This window comes from Ahaetulla prasina, chromosome 3, assembly GCF_028640845.1.
Source record: "Ahaetulla prasina isolate Xishuangbanna chromosome 3, ASM2864084v1, whole genome shotgun sequence".
NCBI classification, from domain to species: Eukaryota; Metazoa; Chordata; class Lepidosauria; order Squamata; family Colubridae; genus Ahaetulla; species Ahaetulla prasina.
This window is the reverse complement of record NC_080541.1, coordinates 156307987-156325317: the sequence shown is the minus strand read 5'-3', so window position 1 is coordinate 156325317 and position 17331 is coordinate 156307987. Positions and strand designations below refer to the sequence as shown.

Below are 17331 nucleotides of genomic sequence, written 5' to 3'. Positions count from 1 at the left end.
GTGGGAAAGACCTTGGGAAATGGGCATAGCGACACTGTCAAGGGAACAATTAGATAACACAGTGCACAACTGGATAACAGGCAGACTCAGAACAGAGCCTCCCTGGTTTCTCAGTCATAGAGTCAGGGCAGAGGATTGAACTTTCAAACTTGCAAGAGTCTGTCAATGCAGCTTTACAACATAGTAGAACGGCCCACATATCCACAAGCTCTGACCAATAGGTGTATAACACAAAGTCCTCAGGCTCTGAACTAATTGCCCATTGGCTGTTGGATAGCTGCCTAAAGATTTGAAATTAAGTTATAATGGCCTTTATGGCTGGTATCTGAAGGAATCCTTCCTTGGAATTGACCTGACTAACTGGATTCTTTGGAAAGAAGCTACTTATAAGTCCCACTCTGTCAAGATGTGGTGGGGAGAGAGTGTGAAGTTAGAAGACTGTGCTTTTCTGCTTTGGAATAACATCATAGAGATCAGGCTGGCCATCACCTTGTTAACCTTCAGGAAAATGTTTAAATATTAAGTTATTTCAGATGACATTCTTTTAGTTTAAGTACCATATTTTATTTATTTTCTTTCTGTTTTCTCATGTGTTATTAATGTTATTTTTATTTCTGGAGTCTTATAATGTTCTCTTTTAGTCAAACTATGTTTTCATTTTTCCCCCCCTAAAGAAGCTATTAGTAGTATTAGATTGGGGCAGGATATAATGCCAATAAATAAATCTCAGCATGCTTCTAATGTAAGCCACATCAAAGATAGCAATTTATGGATAATTTATTTATTGCTAATTATTATTATTATTTATTATATTTGTATACCGCCCATCTCCCGAAAGACTCAGGGCGGTTCACAGCCAAAAAAACAACAGAAAAACATATAATACATATAAACAGCTAAAAGAATAGACAGTTAAATTCAATTGATGCCCTAAAACTTTTAAATACAAATTTAAAACCTCATTTAACCCCCTTTTTTAAAAATCCCAATTTAAAAACTACGTTCAAGCTAGTCCTGCTCTTCGAAACAGCAACGTCTTCAGCTCGCGGCGGAAGGACCTGAGATCGGGGAGTTGACGAAGCCCCAGAGGGAGCTCGTTCCAGAGGGTAGGGGCCCCCACAGAGAAGGCCCCCTCCTAGAGGTCGGCAGCCGGCATTGTTTAGCTGACGGTATCCGGAGGAGGCCCTCTCTGTGAGCGCACTGGTGAAACATGTACTGTGACATCACAATACAAGCTTCACCTTAATTTGCACCATGACATTGCAGACAAGCATGTAAAGGGCAGAAGTGTGTTGCAATGTACATTTCATACGTCCCCATTTGTTTTTCACATTTCTATATAAATGGGGATTCATATTTTGTAGAATTCACAATCTAATATAAAACATTAAATGCTAATTTGTAATGCTATACATTAGTGACATGGAGAGACTTTGCTCTTAGAACTTAACACAGTTTTTCCAGATCAGAAGATAAGTTTTATTACTAGAAGCTTAGATTTAAATTTTAACCTTCATGACAATTCTTGATCTTATAATGGCTGAGAATATTCAATAGTATCACCCATCCGGGTTTCTTTCTAAAATCTCAAAAAAAAATTAAATGGTATATGCAGTTGAACATACTGTTGGAAAAAATATTTGGTGCCTTTGGTTGCAATGTTAAACACATTTTATTGTTTAAAAAATATACCCAGATTAGCTTTGGATTTACATTATCATTGTTCTCACTTACATGCAACTGAGCTAAAGGATACAATGAAAAACTACTTTATTTTCTAGTGTTTTTAAAGTAGTGGTTGTACTTCACAACAGAACAAACAATATTATGTTAAAAAGAACAACAGATAATATAGTGTTTTCAATTAAGGTATGCAACTAACAAATTGGTGTATTCTTGAAATCTTGGCCATTTCAAATTAATGGCTTTCACTTGGTCACTGTGGCCATTTTGCACAGCATTTTACCCAGAGTTGCTCAAATTCTCAATTTTCTTGACTTCATATGGGCAGAGTACTTGATGTAACTAAAGTCACCTCTGAAGAGGGTGGCACATACTGTAAATCCAACAGACAAACAAACTAGGATTACATATTCTATTTTTTGTGATTCCTTTTGGTTATTGTATACATTTCAAAGAAGTGGATTATAGAAGCTAGATTATCTCCTGCCACCTATTCTTTGGACCTTTGCCATCCTGGATATTTTGGGAAGTAAATGAAAAATGCATGGATGTGAGAAATAGCAGTTCTGAAGGAGAAAAGTGTACCACTTGGGAAAAACCCATTCCCAGATCCAATAGGTTTTGATAACTATTGTCCATTCTGCAATCTCCCTTTTAGGTTGTTGAGATAGTGTTAGTAAGCTAACTTCATGGTACCTTAGAAGAAATTAATTATTTGGACTTTTTTTCACTTAGGGTTCAGACCTGAATATATGTAATAATGTGTGGGAAAGACCTTGGGAAATGGGCATAGCGACACTGTCAAGGGAACAATTAGATAACACAGTGCACAACTGGATAACAGGCAGACTCAGAACAGAGCCTCCCTGGTTTCTCAGTCATAGAGTCAGGGCAGAGGATTGAACTTTCAAACTTGCAAGAGTCTGTCAATGCAGCTTTACAACATAGTAGAACAGCCCACATATCCACAAGCTCTGACCAATAGGTGTATAACACAAAGTCCTCAGGCTCTGAACTAATTGCCCATTGGCTGTTGGATAGCTGCCTAAAGATATGATATTAAGTTATAATGGCCTTTATGGCTGGTATCTGAAGGAATCCTTCCTTGGAATTGACCTGACTAACTGGATTCTTTGGAAAGAAGCTACTTATAAGTCCCACTCTGTCAAGATGTGGTGGGGAGAGAGTGTGAAGTTAGAAGACTGTGCTTTTCTGCTTTGGAATAACATCATAGAGATCAGGCTGGCCATCACCTTGTTAACCTTCAGGAAAATGTTTAAATATTAAGTTATTTCAGATGACATTCTTTTAGTTTAAGTACCATATTTTATTTATTTTCTTTCTGTTTTCTCATGTGTTATTAATGTTATTTTTATTTCTGGAGTCTTATAATGTTCTCTTTTAGTCAAACTATGTTTTCATTTTTTCCCCCCTAAAGAAGCTATTAGTAGTATTAGATTGGGGCAGGATATAATGCCAATAAATAAATCTCAGCATGCTTCTAATGTAAGCCACATCAAAGATAGCAATTTATGGATAATTTATTTATTGCTAATTATTATTATTATTAATTATATTTGTATACCGCCCATCTCCCGAAAGACTCAGGGCGGTTCACAGCCAAAAAAACAACAGAAAAACATATAATACATATAAACAGCTAAAAGAATAGACAGTTAAATTCAATTGATGCCCTAAAACTTTTAAATACAAATTTAAAACCTCATTTAACCCCCCTTTTTAAAAATCCCAATTTAAAAACTACGTTCAAGCTAGTCCTGTTCTTCGAAACAGCAACGTTTTCAGCTCGCGGCGGAAGGACCTGAGATCGGGGAGTTGACGAAGCCCCAGAGGGAGCTCGTTCCAGAGGGTAGGGGCCCCCACAGAGAAGGCCCTCCCCCTAGAGGTCGCTAGCCGACATTGTTTAGCTGACGGTATCCGGAGGAGGCCCTCTCTGTGAGAGCGCACTGGTTGGTGAGAGGTTAATGGTGGCAGTAGGCGGTCCCGTAAATATCCCGGCCCTAGGCCATGGAGCGTTTTAAAGGTGATAACAAGTACCTTGAAGTGAACCCGGAAGACCAACGGGAGCCAGTGCAGACTGCGCAGGAGGGGTGTTACACGGGAGCCACAAGGTGCTCCTTCTATCACCCGCGCAGCCGCATTCTGGACCTCCGGGTACCCTTCAAGGGGAGCCCCATGTAGAGAGCATTACAGTAGTCCAGGCGGGATGTAACAAGGGCATGAGCGACCGTGCATAAGGAAGCCCGATCCAGAAAGGGGCGTAACTGGCGTATCAGGCGAACCTGATGAAAAGCTCCCCTGGTGACAGCTATCATATGATCTTCTAAAGACAGCCGTGCATCCAGGAGGACGCCCAGATTACGAGCCCTTTCCGTGGGGGCCAATAGTTCGCCCCCAATGGTCAGTGATGGAATTAGCTGACTGTACCGGGCCGCCGGCATCCACAGCCACTCGGTCTTGGTGGGATTTAGTCTGAGTCTGTTCCTCCCCATCCAAACCCGTACGGCCCCCAGGCACTGGGACATCACTTCAACAGCCTCGTTGGGGTGGTTAGGGGTGGAAATATAGAGCTGGGTATCATCAGCGTATAGATGACAACTCACCCCAAAACCACGGATGATCTCACCCAGCGGCTTCATATAGATGTTGAACAGAAGAGGCAAGAGAACCGACCCTTGCGGCACCCCACATAAGAGGCGCCTTGGGGTCGATCTCTGTCCCCCCGTCAACACCGTCTGCGACCGGTCGGAGAGGTAGGAGGAGAACCACCGATGAACAGTGCCCCTCACTCCAAGTCCCTCGAGTCGGCGCAGCAGGATACCATGATCGATGGTATCAAAAGCCGCTGAGAGATCTAATAGGACCAAGACAGAGGAACAACCTCTGTCCCGAGCCCTCAAGAGATCATCAACTAGCGCGACCAAGGCTGTTTCCGTGCTGTGACCAGGCCGGAAACCGGACTGGAATGGATCAAGATAGACAGTTTCATCCAGGTACTGGGGCAACTGTCGTGCAACCACACTCTCGACAACCTTTGCCACAAAGCGAAGGTTGGAGACCGGACGATAATTTGCTAAACTAGCTGGGTCAAGGGAAGGCTTCTTGAGGAGGGGCCTCACCACCGCCTCTTTCAAGGCGGCAGGGAAAACACCCTCCATCAAAGAAGCGTTCACAATTTTCTGGAGCCAGCCTCGTGTCACCTCCCGGGTGGCCAAAACCAACCAGGAGGGACACGGGTCCAATAAACATGTGGTCGCATTCAATCTCCCCATTAACCTGTCCATGTCCTCAGGAGCCACAGGATCAAACTCATCCCAGATAATAACATCAAGACTTGCCTCCTCCACCCCGTCTGGATCCACCCAGTCTGTGTCCAACCCTTCCCGAATTTGAGCGATTTTATCAAACAGATATTGTCCAAATTCCTCAGCTCGACCCTTTAAGGGATCCTCTACCGCTCCCTGATGGAGGAGCGAGCGGGTCACCCTAAACAGGGCGGCTGGGCGGTTATCTGCTGATGCAATGAGGTTGGAAAAATACTCCCGTTTTGCCAGCCTCATCGCCACTAGATAGGTCTGAATTTGAGACCTAACTAGTGTCAATTCACCTCTCTATCCCCAAAGTTGTGGCCAGGAGATACTTTGCTCAGCTACACTGGTGTGTCAATCATGACTTTACTTGGGACAGAACGATCTGCTAATGGTAGTTTACATCCTCATCTCTATGACTAGTACAACATGTTTGATACAGGCCTGCATTTAAAAACCATGGTGAATCTTTAGTTGTGTAAAATGCATGGCTTGGGTGCTAGGGCACGTATTTTGTGGACCATGCTTCCTATCTGCTTTCAAGTACAATTTAAAATGGTGGTTTTAAGTTATAAACCCCTTTAAGGCTTGCCATTGGGTTACTTTGGACCACTCATCTCTCCACTGGAATCAATCCAACCATTTTGATCATGCCAGGAGACACAGCAAGCTGTCCTCCATTTTTCAGAAGTTAGAGGGCTAAGATTCAGAAGTGTAGTTTTTCTGTTGTTGGAATTATCTCCCACAAGTGCATGTGGTTCCAACTACAGTTGCCTTCTAGAAACTTCTCAGAATATAACTATTCTGGAGGGCATTTGGTGGCTGAGACTAGATGTTATATGGAATATAGGTGCATTTATTTTTTTTATTTTTCTTTAAATTTTTTGCTTTTATTGTTCTTTATATTATGTCAAATAGTATATATAGAATTGCAGCAAGTAAATGTGACACATTAATAAACAACAGATGGTTTCAATACCTGCTTTACTGACCAAGTCTTCCTGTATTTAAGCAAATTAGATTTCTTTCTCTTTTTTCAAAACCCTAACCCTTACCCTCTAATGCAATGTGAAATATAAATATATTCAATACGAGAGTAATTTGTAATTTTTTTCATGAATATTTTCATGGCTTTTTAAAACATGTGACTACTTACATACTGTATATTCAAAGATACATTTATAAAGATCCTTTGTGCAATATTAATTTTATCTTTGAAAAAACAAAAACAGAACCAACAGCTGAGCTAATTAAACATTAAGAAGAATTCAGAAAATAAATATTTTCTGATGACTGTTGCCCAATTGAATTAACTATTTTTTCTTTCTATTCTTACCAAAGAGTTCAGTATCATAAAAGAAACAATTTTACAACAACTCAGATCATTATATGCCTAATCAACTGTATTAAATCAAAGCACTTCTAGATATCCAATTATCTAAAGCAATATGACTAAATTTCGTGCTATAATCTCCTTTATGATATCTGGATTTTGGTTTCATTCTTGGAGAATTTAAAAAACAAACAAACCCATGTATGCTGTTCTGCAGTGTATTCTGCCGATTGATCTTTTTGCAGTAAAACTGCTGCCTCAGCATTACTGCAAGCTGCAGCTGAGCTTTCTTCCATTCCTTATATTTAATTGTGTTCTGCATTACAGAATAGATTTCCCAACTGTTTATTAAATGAAGTGGCAACATTAAATGAAGCAATACGCTGACATAAAGTTAATCCTCTAATTTTCCTTTCTGTCCTCGCCAACAAATATATATTTTATCCCACAGGTTTGAGAGACCTGCACTTCCTTTTTTTCCAGGTTAGTGGAGATAAAAAAACCTACTTTCCATGATAATAGCGCTGTCTTATGAAACAGAACATATTCGTATTTTCATTCCCTGAAGCCTTGCATCCAATTCTTCCTGTACAAAACAGTAAATGGCTCTGGCTGGTATCTGTGAGCTTCATAAATTCAACATTATTCAGCTATATTATGGTTTCAAAAAAAAATCTCATTTATCTCTGGATCTAAGGCGGGCATCTCTCCTTCAGGATTTATTTTTTTAAAACTTAGAAAAATATCTGGGATTGCTTCCCCCAAGAAGAAGCCTTGTTCTCTTTAGAGACGCAGAGGCTTCATCTAGGAAAGGACTCTGCACATGTTCAGAGGCTGCAGTCGGCTTCAAAAGGTCCGACCTCGAACATGTTACATCTAAAAAAGCGATCCTAAACTAGACTCCGGATTTGAGCTATGGTTTAGAGAAAGAGAGACAAAGCTGGGAAGAGCCTAAAAACTGGTTCCTGAAGGAAGAAAAAGGAATTCTTACCGGCAGCAGCAGGTAAATTCGTCCCCTGAATACGCCCTTCAAGGTTCTGAGGGCAAGGAGCGGAATTTCATCCGAAAACCTCAAGGTTTTCCTCACATCGTTAACGGTCTCTCCATCTCAAAGCCACCGCTCCTTCTCTTCTTCGTCCTCCTCCTCCTCCTCCTCCCTGTATCCTAAGGCTAGTCCAGGAACGCTAAACGCATCCCAGAACGCTGGAGGAGAGAGAAAGACGAGGAGACGCCTCAGTTTCCTTCGCTTTCTCCCCCTTATTTTTCCAGCAGGTTCCCGAACGCCGGCGCCTTCTCAGCTCTCATACTGAGCCCCGCAACAAAGATGGCGTCGCTGGCTTTCCTGGGGCTCGAGAGGGCTTGGCGTAGAAGGAGAGCGTGCCCAAAGCAAAGATGGCGACGATGGAATTCCTCAGCCGGCGCGCCGTCAGTCCTGGAGGTGACAAGCACGCAAGTAGGAGCACGCCTGCGCATAAAGCTGACGGTAGGAATCGTTAGATCCCTTGGTGAGAGGAAAGGAAGAGGAGGCTAATTTCGAAAGGCCGGCCTTTCAACCGGCCGGTTCTAAGAGAGCCTTGCTTTTTATTCGGTTTCATTTCCTTTGATCTCGGAAGCACATTTGTGTTTCCCTACAGCGAAATAATGCCTCATAGATGTACAAAAATTAAGAACCAGTATCCTCTAGAACAGGGGTCTTCAACCTTGGCAACTTTATGATGAACGTATCTTTTCTTTTATGTACACTGAGAGCTTATGCACCAAGACAAATTCCTTGTGTGTCCAATCACACTTGGTCAATAAAATTCTATTCTATTCTATTCTATTCTATTTAAGCCTGGTGGACTTCAACTCCCAGAATGCCCCAGCCAGTTGAAGTCCGCCAGGCTTAAAGTTGCCAAGGTTGGAGATCCCTGCTCCAGAGTGTCTTCACGGTTTTGGCTGCTATCCCAAAGCTAACCTACCGTGGCACGTGTTTAACCTCTATCTTAGTTGTCATTTCCTATTAAAAAGAAATAGCGTTACCGGATCTGGAGGACTGCAAAATCCGGATACCACAAGAAGGCAGGATCGAATTAGAGTTGTCTGAATGTCTTTTCTACCATCTAGTAGTGGTCGTCAGAATATTTGGAGCAAGGATCTGGTGGTAGCCCTAAAAATGGGTTTGCTGCGATCTTCTTTTGATTCCATTTGTGCCATTTCTCCATAATAACTAATGGCAAATCAGCGGAGCACTTCTAGCATGTTAATTTTTAATATTGACTTTACCGTGTTAAAAGTACATTGTAAAAAAAAAAAACCTAGACATAAACTGTTTCAACTCCTACCCTAAAAATGATGCTATAGAGCACTGCACATAGACAACTAGACACAAGAACATTTTTTTCCTGAACACCATCACTCTGCTAAACAAATAATTCCCTCAAGACTGTCAAACTAGTTACTAAGTCTGCATTACTATTAATCTTTTCATCGTTCCTATCATCCATCTCCTCCCACGTATGACTGTAACCTTGTTGCTGGTATCCTTAAGATTTATAGTGACTGTTTCCCTATGACTATCATTAAGTGTTATACCTTATGATTCTTGACGAATGTATCTTTTCTTTTAGGTATTCCGAGAGCATATGCACCAAGAAAAATTCCTTGGGTGTCCAATCACACTTGGCCAATAAAGCTATTCTATTCTATTCTATTCTATTCTATTCTATTCTATTCTATTCTATTCTATCAATTTTAAGACTTAAACTACAATTCTTAACTTTCTCAACTAATTTGAGATCAATATCCATTGAAATACAATGGGACTTTATTCTATGCAGACATTCAATCTATCAGTATACTGTACCATGACAGCTAATATTAAATATATTTGCATACAAGTTTCCTACTACAGAAACAGTTATTCTTTTTAATTTTAATTAATTTTCTTAATTTAATGCAGACTTAGGGCTATCTTAGTTGGACAGTTCTTGACAAAGGGAATCCAATACATAATTAAACCATAATTAAACATATCCTGTCATCATTACAGTGTAGATATCACTTGCAGAATGGCCATCAAGTCCTTGGAAAAAATATCCAGATATTGTAATGTGTCTATAGCTGTCAGAAATATTCAAGTCACAATATTCCCTGTGATACTCGAAGCAAAAGTTGTACTTTGAAGAAGCAAGACAGGAAGAGTATTGAAGCTTTTGAACTTTGGTGTTGGAGAAGACTCCTGAAAATACCAAGGATAGCCAAGAAACAAATGGATCATCAAATAAATCAATCCAAAGTTCACACTTGAAAAAGAAATAGCCAGGTTCAAAAGAACTGGAGAAGACTCTAATAATGGAAATGGTGGAAGGAAAGAAGAAGAAAACAGCAGCAAGGTAAATAATAATAATAATAATAATAATAATAATAATAATAATAATAATAATAATAATAATAATAATAATAATAATAATAATAATAATTTAATTTGTATACCACCCTTCTCCTGAAGGACTCAGGGCGGTTCACAGATGGACTTGGTTACAGTGGCAAGCATTTATATGAAACGCAAAATTCTGGATGACCATTGGATGATAATAAAGAATGCTTTCCACATCTCTTTTCTACCATCTAGTGGTTACTAGGTTTTTGGAACCAGAATTTGGTAGTCCAAACACAAACGCCACTGTGTTCAATAGAGACAAAACTGATTTAAAGTGTATAAAATTGAAATTGGCAAGTTATTTGAGCACTGAAGACTGAAATTTCTGCAAATATATCTTCAACTTAGTGATAGAAAAGCCAAGTGTATTAATTTTAAATAAAATCATGTAGACAAGAAGAACAAAAAAGGGTCACATACAAGTTGCTGCATCAACAGAGGGATAGTACAAGTAGCCCTCTATTTACAATAGTTCATTTAATGACCATTTGAAGTTACAATGGTACTGCAAAAGTGACTTATGACCATTTTTCACAGTTCTGATCATTGCAGCATCAAAATTCAGATTCTTGACAACTGACTCATATTTATGATGGCTGCAATGTCCCAGGTCATGTGATCATCTTTTTCAACCTTCTGACAAGCAAAGTCAACGGGGGATGCATATAACAACCCTGTTACTAATTTTAACAACTGCAGTGATTCATTTAAGAATTGTGGCAACAAAGATTGTAAAACGGGACAAAATTCACTTAGTAAGGGCTTCGCTTAGCAACAGAAATTTTGGGCTCAATTGTGGTTGTAAAGTCAAGGACTACCTGTATCAAAATCACATGATGTGATAGTACAATTTTATACTGCACTGATAAAGACAGCACTTGGAATACTGCATCCAGTTCTGCTAACAATACAAAAAAAGATGCTGAGACTCTAGATTGTAGAGAAGAGATACAAAAATGATAAGGAGCCTGGGGGCTAAGCCATAAGTTGAATAGTTATGGGAACTAATTATGTCTATCCTAATGAAAAGAAGGACTAGCTTTCCAATATTTGAGGGGGTGTCACAGAGGAGAGGACGTCAAGACTTTTTCCAAAGCACTTGAAGACAGGACAAGAAGTAATGGTTATAAGATTATTAAACAGAGATCTGACCTAGAATTGAGAAATTTCCTGACAGGGAGGACAATTAATCAGTGGAACGGCTTTCCTCCAGAAATTGCATGTGATCCTTCACTGGATATTTTCAAAAAGAGTTTGGACAACCATTTATCCAGAATGATATAAGGTCTTCTGCTTGAGTAGGGGATTGGACTAGAAGACCTCCAATGTCCCTTCCAAACCTTATTATTCTATATTCTATGAGTGTAGCACATGTGAAATAAGATATATATGAATGTGCCCATCCTGAAGATACTTTATGCACTACATTTTGGCCACTCCTTCAGTAAAATCAAGAATCCCTATCAGTAAGAATTGATACATCTAAAATATATCAACGATGAAAGCCCAACTTAACTCAGAGTTATGTTCAGGCCTAAAATTTATTTTGATTAAGAAAATGAAGTTTCATCCAACAATCTCAAATGAGGGATCTTAAGGTGTCCTATGACAAATAAATAAATGCAAAAGAAAGACCTAAATTCAGTGTGCTACATCTAATTGGCTCTAGTCTGGAAAAGGAAGTGCCAAATTCTTAAATTAACCACAACTCTTTGCCCTCTCTCTTCTACCTTCAGAGGTAAATCAGTATCTTCTTCAGAACAGAATGGAGTTCTCCAAAATGGTAATAATGATGGCAATAATAATAAAGGCAAAAATACTGTAGTAATGTAATAAAAATATATTGATTCTGAAATTCCAGTTGTTGAGAATTTATCTTAATCAGTGTAATGACAAACATAACTTTTTTTAAGTATCTAAGCTCCGTTCCTGAGGTGGCTGTCTTACCACTATGTCATGAAGCAAAACAGTCATGAATCATTCTTCTTCTGAAGCAGCCTCACAGGATAACAGCCTCCTGTGTTAGATTTTGTTCCAATCTAACTTGTATACACTCTTAAAATAACTATCTCTTGCAAAACATACCTCAGGTTGAGACAAGAATAAATTCAATTAGATTCCCCTGAATTCATGTCACCATCTCTTCCTGCAATCCTTTTTAACATAAGGATGACACGTTAGATCTTATACAGGCAATTTTTGATATTTATAGAGACCACTAATCAAATTCTTATCTAGAAGTTATGTTGCTCTACATTTCTATCTCTATGGTTTCTCTTTCTGCCTGCATCTTCCTCCTCCTGACAGCTCCATCAGAAACCGCTAGCAAGAGCAAGGACTGGTGCAATGGAGAAACAAGGAGTGCATCGTCTAAAGCTGAGCAGGCTGACATACCTGCAGAGGTAACTGGCAGAAGTCCTTCCAACTTAGTCAGTTCATTATGCTTTATTTTAAATGATGGCAAAAGATTGATTTCTTCTGTATAAGAAGAACTACCCATCTCACCCAAACAGGACAGGGAAGTCTTCAGTCTAGCAGATGATGAAGATATTGTGGTCAATATACTGGGTTTTTAGAAAATTATAAGGTCCTGTCATCCATGGCCACAGTTTCATTTTTACATCATCCTAAGGATCCATTATCTTGTTTATCACCCTGGACTCAAGGGATACTTCTGCTAACCCATGGGGATATAATTATACAGCTCTTTGAAATAAGCAATGAAGTCTTATAAGATTCTTTGCTCTTCCTCTCTCAGCCATTTATATATATTAAAAAAACAACCCATGCTTTTCAATACAGTTGTAGAAATGACAAGAACTAAATTTCCTGTTAATTCTAAATATTCATTTGGAGTTTAGGAGTTGTATCTCCTGGCAATTAGATCAAGAGATTTAGAAGTCCAACAACACTAAGGAAAGTTAATGCATGTATATCTTGGCTATGCAGCAATATTATTTAGTGTAATATAGCTTTGTGTCTTGAGGCTAATTAAAATCTTTATGGAAAGCTGCTTTGGCAGTTAAAAATACATTACAAGCTCATGAATATTTTTAATTGATAAGGTGCATATCCAAAATCATATGCTATTTTTAAGAATAATCTCCTTTCCTTCTGTGACTGAGCAATTTTTCTCCTCAGATTTTAACTGTTGGTTTATAACACAACCTTTAATTTACTCAAATTCCATTAAGTTAAATGGAGCTTATTCCTGGGCATGTGGCTATAGAAATGCAGCTAGAATTAGTCTTTACTGAAAAGCTCAAACATTGTCTTTGCAACATTCAAGGTGTATTACTGCATGCAGTTTTTTTTTTTTTGTGGTACCCTTAGATTGAAACTAAACCATTGAAGGAATGTGTCAAAGCTAGTCCAATATTTGTCTTTGGCAGATTGTCTACCCTGAATAATATGATACTGACTTAGCATCAGTAGAAGAAGGTATAGAAAAGAAGGAGCAATGTCAGAAGAGGTGGCTAACGAGACACATTTTCCTCTGAAGACAGCAGCTTTAAGAGTATTTGATCTTCCACTCTCCTGGTATAATTCACTGATACAGGTAATGATTGCCTTTGTTGTTCTTTATAGCTCTGTTTGAAATGCCTTGGAGTGCTTTTTATTATATGTCTTTATTTTATTAAAGTATAATGTTTATATGCATAGATTAAGTTACTAGTTTGTATTTTTATTGCACGGAAAATATGTTCCTATGCTATCTTGCTAAAAACCACACCCTCCTTCCCTTGTATTCCCTTAGGTTTTTATTATTATAATTGCTGAATTTCAGGGACTAAACTAATAAAACAGGTTTTTTTTCTGGTTTCTTTCTATAGATTCAGGGGTGCTGATATCCTACAGATTTTCTGTTGATTATGCTTTAATTGATACATTGATACGAAACTCTTGAAAGTTGACTTATTTATTGTGGTCTGTGAAATAAAAATATATACATTGCAAGTATTATTTGTTTTTTTGGGTTAGGGAGAGCTAGTTGTATCTAAAAGATTAGGGTAATGATTAAGCTAAAAGAAGAAACAGAAAGAAAAAAATAGAGTTAAAGTTAATTATTTGCTGCAAGCTAGTGGTACACTATGTAAATTTGCTTGTGCATTATGCTACAATGTGGAAGAGCGAAGGTTTTATATCATTTGACAGAGTAAAATTTTTAAATTGAGAAAAATAAAAATTAAAAAAATGTCTACAAACTTAACTTAAACTTCAGGTAGGCAAAATGCAGATTAGAAATATGATTCAGAAAAGCTTTCTTTGCAAAACCTGTAAGTAATAATATTCACAATGCTATTTTGCAGTCCCAGACAAACCATGTACAGCAATAAAATGCTATGTGGGATTATTATTTACATGCACAATTGCTACTCAGAAGATTGAAAATCCATATTATATCCAGCAGTCTAACGTGCTTTGCAGAAATGATCTTGATCCATAAATTCAGTGTGTATACTTGCATTTTTACTGCTATTTTACTAGTGATCAACCCAATTCTTTTGGGTGATGTCAGGTAGGTTTTTCCCCTGGGGTGGAGAAAAAGCTAGGGAGGAAGCATAGCAAAAGAGCTATAAGTCTTACATTTTTGGAGCTGGTAAACAGAATAAATTGAAACCATTTCATAATTAACAGTTTGGTGATCAGTCATACCCTAACAAAGTTTCCAGTGGTTACATATCAATACTAATGGTAGATACTATAACTTATAGATTGTGTACTTTGGAATACATACACAGTCTTAATTATGACATACACAGATCAGGATGGTCTTTCGTCAACCTGGGTTGCATGAAGTCATTTAATACAGCATACTGATCATACTCAGTATATATCTCTGTCCTGTGTCATTCAAATGATGCCTGAGAGATTCCCCCCCCCCCAATGCCTGGAAGCTATGCGTATCTGAATGAAGAAGAATTGGCTTTGGCCCAATTCTACAAGATCACGTTGCTATGGGTTTTAGGGCTCTCCTGTATCTAGTGACTTTCTGTCACTGATTATGGATGGGCTAACACTACCCCAGGCAGAGTTTATATATAATCTGGGAGACCTCATGGGCTCAGAGTTCTTGCTTGAGAGCAAGTATCAGCTGTGGTGGTGAGAAAAGTCTTTATACAATTACATCTTGTGTGTGTCAGTTGCACCAATTCCTAGATCCAAAGTCATTGCTGATGGGTCACTCTGGCCTTAGTCACTTCCTGATTGGATTATTGAATGTGCTGTATGTGTGGGCTGCCCTTGGAAACATTTAGGAGCTTTAATTGGTCCAGAATGCAGTGGCATATGAGGTATTGGATGCTCCACAATAATACCTCTGCTATGTGAGCTGCAATGGCTTCCTGCAGGCTTTGGGGTACTATTCATAATGTTAATGTTATCTTTGAAGCACTACTTGGCACAGGACAAGGTTACTTATGGGATCATCTTTGGCTGTTGATTTCTCCTCATTCCATCAGATTGGGCAGAGTGAGCATGCCCTGGTTCCCATGGGCAAAGCAGTGTTTGGTGTTTGGTAGGAATTGTGCCCTCTCTCTCATGGCACCTTTCTTGTGAAACAGCCTTCCCCTTGAGATAATGGACATTCCTGAGGCTGCTGACCTTCCAGAATGCCAAGAATGCCAACTTGATTATTCCCCTAGGAACTGGAACTATCGTATTAATGGAGGTCTGATATTGTTGTTATTTGCTATTGCAATTTTTTAAAGAACCTTGACCTTGATCTTTTTCTTCCCTGTAATGTAATGGGTTGTGTATTTGATTTGTTATTTTTGATTGTCATTCTGAGTGCCTTTGGCAGCTGGGCAGCTGTGTAGATAGGATGAATAAATACATTCAATTCAATGACATATTGCCCATGTAGTTTTAATCCATTTATTCACTTTACATACCACTAAAAGTTTAACAGTGGGAACATTAGCAGCTTCTACAGATTATCTGATTCCAAATCCTTTAATGTTGTTTCCAGTGTGCAACTTTGAACAACATGTAGGAAAATATACATTATATATGATTCATCCCAATGCAGGTACATCTCCCATTCTTACCACAGACCCCTAACACATATTTTAAAAGCTGTGTTGTAAAAACTTTCAGAATATTAGGAGTGAGTGTGCAGTTCTCATATCTAACAAGAAGACATTCCTTAAGAAGGAAGCTCCTTCAGAAAAACCCTTGGCTCTTCTCGCTGCATCTCATGTAGTCTGGGAACTCTCAGTAAGTAATCTCTACATGATAAAACTATGGATAGAGTATTGAGTGAGGGTTTCCAAATTTTGGATCTCGTACCCCATCTTGATTTTTTTAGGGACTCTCATCCCTGTCACTTAAGCCAACCCTGCAATTTAACAAAAACTCTCAATTCATTATTAAAGCAGCAAAAATTATTCATTTCTACCTTTAATTACAAATAACAGAAATGTTTTTTCTTATACCAGCAAATTAATGAGTATGCAATGTAATATAACAAGAGCAGAAATAAAATGTATTTACATTACAACCCATATTACTACAGGCCACCTTTCCCTTGCAGTATTTCCAATGTACGAGCATAGATGCACATCGGATGTGCTGCCTGCCTTCTTCCTTTCCATCCCTCCATAATATTTATAGTGATTTTCCTCTTTCTTTCCCATCAGCCAGCACCCCGTAACCTTCCTATTAACATTTATTTATTTATTTATTTATTTATTTATTTATTTATTTATTTATTTATTTATTTATTTATTTATTTATTTATTTGATTTTTATACCGCCCTTCTCCCAAAGGACTCAGGGCGGTTTACAGCCAACATAAAAAACAATGTTATAAATAAAATTAAAAACATTTTAAAAATCTAATTCAATTTGGCTAACCCCATTTAAAACTATTAATAGAAAAATGGTAAAAAAAACCAATTAAAAACCATAATGCATTAGGCCAGCCCTGCGCAGTAAAACAGAAAGGTCTTGAGTTCACGTCGGAAGGTCCGGAGGTCAGGGAGTAATTGTAACCCCAGAGGAAGCTCATTCCATAGGGCAGGTGCTCCCACAGAGAAGGCTCTCCCCCTGGGGGTCGCCAGCCGACATTGTTTGGCTGACGGCACCCTGAGGAGACCCGCCCTGTGTGAGCGCACAGGTCAGTGGGTGGCTATCGGTGGCAGCAGGCGGTCCCGTAAATAGCCCGGTCCTATGCTATGGAGTGCTTTACAGGTGGTAACCAACACCTTGAATTGCACCCGGAAGACCACCGGCAACCAGTGCAGCTTGTGCAGGAGAGGTGTTATATGGGAGCCACAAGTAGCTCCCTCTATTACCCGCGCAGCCGCATTCTGGACCAGTTGGAGCCTCCGGGTGCTCTTCAAGGGGAGCCCCATGTAGAGAGCATTACAGTAGTCCAGGCGGGAAGTGACGAGGGCATGAGTGACCGTGCATAGCGAATCCCGGTCTATGAAGGGGCGCAACTGGCGTAGCAGGCGCATCTGATAAAAAGCTCCCCTGGCGACGGCCGTCATATGTTCTTTTAACGACAGCTGAGCATCCAGGAGAACACCCAAGTCGCGAACCCTCTCCATAGGGGCCAA

General features: G+C 39.1%; 2 protein-coding genes across 5 annotated transcripts in view; one reads left to right on the top strand and one right to left on the bottom strand.

The window, feature by feature from the left end:
* The window catches only part of USP33 (ubiquitin specific peptidase 33), a 44291-nt gene extending 36622 nt beyond the window's left edge, over positions 1 to 7669 (bottom strand). Inside the window, exon 1 of one of the 2 annotated variants that reach the window (XM_058177134.1) lies at positions 7337 to 7669. The gene's annotated coding sequence lies outside the window, so the exon portion shown is untranslated. The remainder of the gene's footprint in view (positions 1 to 7336) is intronic. The other variant, XM_058177135.1, reaches the window with a different exon arrangement.
* A 49-nt stretch (positions 7670 to 7718) lies between these two features.
* Positions 7719 to 17331, top strand: part of MIGA1 (mitoguardin 1) — a 45743-nt gene continuing 36130 nt past the window's right edge. Inside the window, exons 1-4 of one of the 3 annotated variants that reach the window (XM_058177138.1) lie at positions 7719 to 7828; positions 9382 to 9719; positions 12074 to 12168; positions 13159 to 13325. In XM_058177138.1, coding sequence (XP_058033121.1) covers positions 13227 to 13325 — 99 coding nt within the window. In that variant the 5' untranslated portion in view covers positions 7719 to 7828; positions 9382 to 9719; positions 12074 to 12168; positions 13159 to 13226. Of the gene's footprint in view, positions 7829 to 8391; positions 9720 to 12073; positions 12169 to 13158; positions 13326 to 17331 lie in introns of those variants that run through there. The other 2 variants (XM_058177139.1, XM_058177137.1) reach the window with 2 other exon arrangements.